At 43.4% G+C, this 7,278-nt stretch overlaps 1 protein-coding gene across 1 annotated transcript; it reads left to right on the top strand.

The window, feature by feature from the left end:
* Nucleotides 1–354: 354 nt before the first annotated feature.
* On the top strand, nucleotides 355–4,722 carry LOC109705671 (clumping factor B-like). Its single transcript, XM_020226421.1, has 3 exons — nucleotides 355–577; nucleotides 1,937–3,237; nucleotides 3,336–4,722. The coding sequence occupies exons 1-2, from the start codon at nucleotides 355–357 to the stop codon at nucleotides 2,734–2,736; spliced, it is 1,023 nt and encodes a 340-aa protein (XP_020082010.1). The 3' UTR covers nucleotides 2,737–3,237; nucleotides 3,336–4,722.
* Nucleotides 4,723–7,278: the final 2,556 nt, after the last annotated feature.

A 7,278-nucleotide genomic window follows, 5' to 3' on the forward strand; every position in this document is an offset into this window, starting at 1 on the left:
TCTATAATATTATTCTCTTTTATTCTATATTGTACATTATAAGATGAGCTGAGGACTCTTGAAATTCTACTGATGGTGGATTTTTTAAAGGAGATTCTAATCAGAATACTTATGGAGAAAAAATATCATATGCCGATAATGTTTGATCCAGACTTGATGTCGATTATTGAATTATTGGATGATGCTTCAGGCTTGGATTTACCAAAAGAATCAAGATATACTACACTATGACCTATTGGAGATATTTATCTAATGGCTTGCGAAGAAGCTTGTGGAGGGTGATAAAGCAGTGCTAGATATGCTTAAGTGCCATGATGAATTTGGTGTCATTTGCTCTATATAGTTTCCCCTGAAATGGTAGATGAGGAGGCTTTAAATGAGCTCACTGAAGATGTGGACGTACAGGGAGAGCAATTAAAGAACAATAATACTGAGAATGAGGTTCAGAAAGATGCAGATGGACAAGGTAAGAAAGATGAGGGAATGGGTGAGGCTCCTGATAGAAATGTAAGTGAAGGGGTAGAAGAAAACAATGAAGATGCTGAAAAAGATGATGAAGCTGGATCAGAAAGTGACAGTGAGCATGAGTGGTGTCACGCCCCGGGACCGGCAGAGGCCCTCCCGGTAGCGTGCCCAGACCCGCCATATGTCAGCACATATAAGGCGTCTACATCAACAGCGGAAAATAAAACCAAAGATAGTCTGCAACTAGAGATATCATAGCACAAATAGATCTATCATCTACAACAAGGAAAAAGGAAAATACTAAAGCGATAAGAGTGAAACATAAAGTTATATAACATCTGTCCAAAATGGTACACAAAAGGGTGGTCTCTAGTACACTGGTACAGCTCTCAACCTCTCCAAAATAAATACATCAAGAGGTAGACCACCTATCAACTCGTCACTCGCTGAAGAGCTAGCTCGAGGCAACGCCCTTCCCATGGTCCCTAGCCTCTCCTAGCGTGGAAGGCTCTGAAAGAAAATATAAAATAGAGGGCGTGAGAACTATAATTTATAGTTCCCAGTGGGCAATTACTGACCTCAGCTCAACGCACCACTAGGCCCCAAAGAAAGGGTAAGTCTAAAAAGAGAGCAATAATAATGAATAAATTGCATTTATGAAAGTATAACTAAAATGTTAAGCTATTATATTGTAATTAAACATGGTGTTAATATGATGCACCTTTACTTTGCCATAAACAATATGTCCCTACATGGCCACAAGTAAATGTCACGGTTTACTTTATGAAGTTATGAAGTGTAAGAAAATCATGTGTACGCAGCGGAAGAAAATAACACAATTAAAAATTTTCTTGAAAACCAAAGATCACCTCGTGTTTCGTTTTAGATCATTAATAATAGATCTAATTGATCTAATCAAATAGGATCTATATTATTTTATTTTACCTCGCGCGGGTCGGGATCACCGCGAAGTCGACAATTGTTGGNTATTCTGTTGTTATAGCATAGATAGCTTGTATGGTTCAGTATTTATTTACATTTGAAAATATGGATTTTCATGAATGTAATAAAAGGATTTCTAGATTTGGTAAACTAAAAGGTTTTCTACCCCTCGTGGTAGCGTTTCTAAAGAATAAAGGTTTCCGTGTAGGAAACAGTTTTCAAAAGGATTTTTCGTGGATTTCTGTTTAAACATTGAATGTAAAACTGTGATGTGAATGGTGAATGTATGAATGTATAGTTATCTTTATACTCATCTAGTTGTGGTTGTATCCTGGTTGTACTCTTGTACTTGTGCGACGCAGTGCAAATACAGGGGAGACTCTGTCCGTGTGAACAGTGGATCTCCTGTATTTGTGGCGGATCTGGCATACTCTGGGGTCAGATATATATATATATATAAAATAAAAAAAAAAATTTTAGACGCTTTTCCGCTATCTTTTAAACTAAAAGGGACCCCGGGGCGTGACAGAGCAATTAAAGAACAATAATACTAAGAATAAGGTTCAGAAAGATGCAGATGGACAAGGGAAGAAAGATGAGGGAATGGGTGAGGCTCCTGATAGAAATGTAAGTGAAGTGGTAGAAGAAAACAATGAAGATGCTGAAAAAGATGCTGAAGCTGGATCAGAAAGTGACAGTGAGCATGAGTGGAGTAACTTTGGTGATAGTGATGAGGATAGTATTAATGATAGTGATTTCTGCATTAATGTGAACAATGTAGAGGAGGAAGAAATTAATGATCGGATAGGTCAGGGAGGTCCCACTACTTCTAGACCAGCACAAGCTGAAGCTAATGACAAGGGAACAAAAACTGCTGAAGACAATGATCAGAGTTCAGACTATCAGCCTAGTGATGATCTTGATAGTATGTCCTCATCAGATGAAGATGGTCCTTCAAGGCCAAAGTACCCTGTGTTCAACAAGTCAAGGGATTTGGAAAGAGCAGAGCTAAAATTAGGTATGAAGTTTGCATCAGCTGCAGAGTTTAGAACATTGCTAAGGAATAATGCAATATCAAGTGGTTATGACTTTTATTTTGTCAAAAATGATGGTGACAGAGTTACTGTCAAGTGCAAAAAGAATTCTATTGGTCAAAAAATAAGTTGTGGATGGAGGATTCATGCATCTTGGAATGCATATGAAGAATGTTTCCAAATCAAGTCTTTACAATCTGAGCATAAGTGTGGTAGGCAATTCAAAAACAACCAAGCTACATCATCATGGATTGCAAATAAATACTTGGACCAATTGGGAGATGATCCTACATAGGGGACATCAGCAATGAAGAAGACAATGAGGAGGGATTTGTGCATTGATGCCTCTAAGAGCCAAATATACAGAGCTAAGAGAAAGGCAAAGGAGGATATTTTGGGATCAAATAGAGAGCAGTTCATGAAATTGTGGGATTATTGCAGTATAATCAGGTTGAGGAATCCAGGAAGCCTTGCTTTTTTACATGTGGAAAGGCCTTACCATGAGTTAGCCCCTGTGTTTCAGCGGATCTTTGTTTCATATGATGCTCAAATCAAGGGATTAAAGTAAGGATGTAGACCTATCATTGGAATAGATGGTTGTTTTCTAAAGGGATCATTTGGTGGACAGCTTATTAGTGCTATTGGTAGAGATGGAAATAATCAGATGTTTCCAATTGCAGTGGGTGTTGTAGAAGCAGAACTAAAGGATTCATGGAATTGGTTTTTAACAAATTTGCTACAAGCTATTGGACCAGTAGAGGCACATAGGTGGACTTTCATATCTGATAGACAAAAGGTACAAAGTTTAACTCAATACAATGATGAATTAATTGTTAACATAATGAATTATTTATGAAACTAACTTTTGTTTACTTTTATAATTATATGTCTTAGGGTCTGGTGGAGGTTTTTGATGGCCTGCTGCCAGGAGTTGACCATAGATTTTGTGTGCAACATATGTACAATAATTTCAAAGAACAGTTCAAGGGAAAAGTATTTAAAGATTTGCTTTCGGAGGCAGCTACTTCTTATACTGTGCAAGATTGGAAAAAAAGCATGCAGAAAATTAAGGATGCAAATGTAGCTGCTTATGAATGGCTCATGAAAGTGCCACCAAGAATGTGGATAAGAGCTTATTTCAGACCTGATATTAAATGTGATTTGCTATGCAACAATATGTGTGAGGCATGGAACCGGACAATACTAGATGCAAGGGAGCTACCAATCATTGATTTAATGGAGAAGATTAGAAGGCAGGTGATGACAAGGTTTCAAGAAAAGAGACAATATATGGAAAGACAACATGGTATTTTATGCCCTAAGGTGCAAGGGAAGTTGGAGGAAATAAAAGGAAAAGCTAGATATTGTGAGCCATTATGGGCTGGAGAAACTATTTATGAAGTTCAATGCAATGGAAGGCAATACACTGTTAACCTTGCAGCAGCAACTTGTGAATGCAGGCAGTGGGATGTCACCGGGGTTCCATGTAAACATGCTGTCTCTGCTATATACAAGGCAAAGTTGGATCCCAAGAAGTTTGTCACAAATATTTTTTAAAGGAGACTTATATAAGAACATATAGCCAAATGATCATGCCTATACATGATTCTTCAATGTGGCCTAAGGTTGGGATTGAGCCTATAATGCCACCTCCATATAGAAGGCAGCCAGGTAGACCAAAAAAAGCAAGGAAGAGATCAGTTGATGAGCCGAAGAAAGGTAAAATTAGCAAAGGAGGTACAAAGTATAAATGTAAGAAGTGTAAAGAATTTGGACATAATACTCGATCTTGCACTAGTACTGCATATAGAGAGGAAATAGGTGGTGAGGGAACAAGTAAAAGTATGGGACCAATGAATCGAGGAGGGGGCCACCACTGAATCGAGGAGAGAGACCACCACTGAGTCGAGGAGGCAGATCACCACTTGGGAGAGGTGGCAGAGCACCATTTGAGAGAGGTGGAAGAGCACCACTTGGGAGAGGTGGAAGAGCACCAATAAGTTCTGGAGAAAGCAATACTGCTGCTATGGGAGGAAGAGTACCAATTGGGGGAAGAGGAAGATCAATGGGTAGAGTTGGGAGGATATTAACTGGAAGAGGCAGGGGGTCTGCAGCTGCTGCAGCTACTAGAAATGTATCTGCTCGAGCAGGTGAAGCAAGTGGTGGAGCAAAGGGTGGAGCAAGGGGTAGAGCAAGGCCAGTAAGCTTCTAATCATATTATTTATTACTAGCTGACTGCTTGAGCTAATTCTTATATACTTATATAATGTGTATTTGATTCTTTGATGTGCGGGCAGCGCGAGGGAAAGTGCTTCACGTGCGGCCAGGCGGGCCACATTAGCCGCTACTGTCAGGTGAGGGCTTCGCCTACCCCTTCGGTCGCATCAGCTCCGGCGACTCCAGCTTATTATGGAGGAGTCCCGGCTGTTGCTGCATCTGCTGGACGCACTATGGCGCCGCGTCAGCCCGAGATGACCAGACCGGCTCCGAGCGAATGGGTATTCGCCGCTCAAGCCGAGGAACCTGCTGAGGCCGAGGAGCGCCATGTGCTGGCAGGTATGGTTTTAATTAGCGGAGTTCGCTCCAGGGCTATGTTTGATACAGGTGCTACTCATTCATTCATCAGTAGGCCATTCGCACAAATGCATGACATAAGCATCAAGTTGAGTGAGAGCACGTGGCAAGTGTCTGGCCCTGGGCGTGATTTTCTCATCCGCAAGGAGTGTCTTGCATGCCCAGTTCAAGTAAGCAATTGGGTAATGCCGATCCGCATGTTGGTGCTCAAGAAGTTGAAGGACTTCTATGTCATCTTGGGAATGGACTGGCTCTCGAAGTATTATGCATATATCGACTGCAGGACCAAGGTGATAACATTTCGGGAGCCGGATCAGGAAGAATTCACCTATCAGGCTTGCAGAAGCTCGCGCTTCACCGCAACAGTGTCGGCGACGAGGGTGAGGAAGTTAGTCAACAGCAGTTGCGCGGCTTATTTGGCGACCATTGTAGAAGTGGACCGTGTGGCTCCGACCTTGGAGGAGTTGTCGGTAGTACGGGAGTTCCCGGATGTGTTTCTCGCGGAGTTACCGGGGATACCGCCGAATCGGAAGATCGAATTCGTTATAGACTTGATTCCCGGTATCGTGCCGTTCTCGAAGGCTCCGTATCGGATGGCGCCAACTGAACTAAAGGAGTTGAGGGCTCAGTTGCAAGATCTTCTCGACAAAGAGTTCGTCAGGCCGAGTGTATCGCCGTGGGGAGCCCTGGTTTTGTTTGTCCGGAAGAAGGATGGAACGTTTCGACTCTGCGTAGATTACCGCGAGTTGAACAAGGTCACGATTAAGAACAAGTACCCGTTGCCCCGTATTGACAACTTGTTTGATCAGTTGCAAGGGTCTCGGGTTTATTCGAAGATTGACCTTCAATCCGGTTATCATCAGTTGAAGATCAGACTGGAGGATGTGCAGAAGACCGCGTTCCGTACGCGATATGGTCATTACGAATTCACGGTTATGCCGTTCGGGCTTACAAATGCCCCGGCAGCGTTCATGGACTTAATGAACCGTGTCTTCCGAGAGTACTTAGACCGATTCATTATGGTTTTTATCGACGACATTTTGGTATACTCGCGTAGCGACGAGGAGCACGCGGAACATTTGCGGATAGTGCTTCATATCCTTCGGGAGGAGAAGCTCTACGCAAGGTTGAGGAAGTGCGACTTCTGGCTCCGAGAGGTTGCATTTCTGGGGCATGTCGTTTCCGAGGGTGGAATTTCTGTGGACCCGAGGAAAATCGAGGCGATCGAGGATTGGCCGCGCCCGACCAATGTGACGGAGGTGCGTAGCTTCGTCGGTCTAGCGGGCTATTATAGACGGTTTGTGGAGGGATTCTCGAGGATCGTAGTTCAACTTACCTGTCTGACGCAGAAAGGCACCAAGTTTGTGTGGAGTGACAAGTGTGACCGGAGTTTCAAAGAGTTGAAGGAGAAGTTGACTTCGACTCCGGTACTCGCGTTACCGGTGCAAGGAAAGGACTACGTGTTGTATAGCGACGTGTCCTATCTGGGCTTGGGGTGTGTTCTGATGCAGGATGGGAGGGTGATCACGTATGCGTCCCGTCAGTTGAAGAGCTACGAGAAGAACTACCTTATACACGACCTAGAGCTGGCTGCAGTGGTATTTGCCCTTAAGTTGTGGAGACACTATTTGTACGGCGCACGTTGCGAGATATATACTGACCACAAGAGTCTGAAGTATTTATTTACGCAGAAGGAGCTGAACATGAGGCAGCGGCGGTGGTTGGAACTGTTAAAGGATTATGATATCACTATCCTTTACCACCCCGGAAAGGCGAATGTGGTGGCCAACGGGCTCAGCAGAAAATCTGTGGAAAATCTTGCAATGTTGGTCACGCACCAGAAGTCGCTCCAGAGAGAGATGAGTGATCTTGACCTCGAGGTAGTAGCTCCGGAGGTCCCGTCGATGCTCATGGCTCTCGTTGTCCAACTGACTTTGTTGGGGAAGATTAGGAGTTTGCAACCTGCGGACTCGAATCTCCAAAAAGTGGGGCGCGACATTGAGAAGGGGCGTAGCGGTGATTTCGAGGTGGACAGTGTGGGTGCGCTTCGATTCCGAAACCAGTGGTGTGTACCGGAAGATGAAGAAATTCGAAAGTTGATTTTGCGGGAAGCGCACCGGTCTCCTTATAGTATTCATCCGGGTGGCACCAAGATGTACAATGATCTGAAATTGCAGTATTGGTGGCTGGGGATGAAAGACGATATTGGGTGCTTCGTGGCACAGTGTCACTGTAATATACCGAGAATTCAGAAAATAAATAT

Source organism: Ananas comosus, unplaced genomic scaffold (genome assembly GCF_001540865.1).
Source record: "Ananas comosus cultivar F153 unplaced genomic scaffold, ASM154086v1, whole genome shotgun sequence".
In the NCBI taxonomy this organism is placed as follows: domain Eukaryota; kingdom Viridiplantae; phylum Streptophyta; class Magnoliopsida; order Poales; family Bromeliaceae; genus Ananas; species Ananas comosus.

What these genes read in the sequence shown, in the direction of transcription:
- LOC109705671 (XM_020226421.1), top strand. Translation starts at nt 355, where the DNA reads ATGGTAGATGAGGAGGCTTTAAATGAGCTCACTGAAGATGTGGACGTA. An exon ending in AGCTGGATCAGAAAGTGACA is followed by an intron (nt 578 to 1,936) that starts GTGAGCATGAGT and finishes GGGGCGTGACAG; the next exon opens with AGCAATTAAAGAACAATAAT.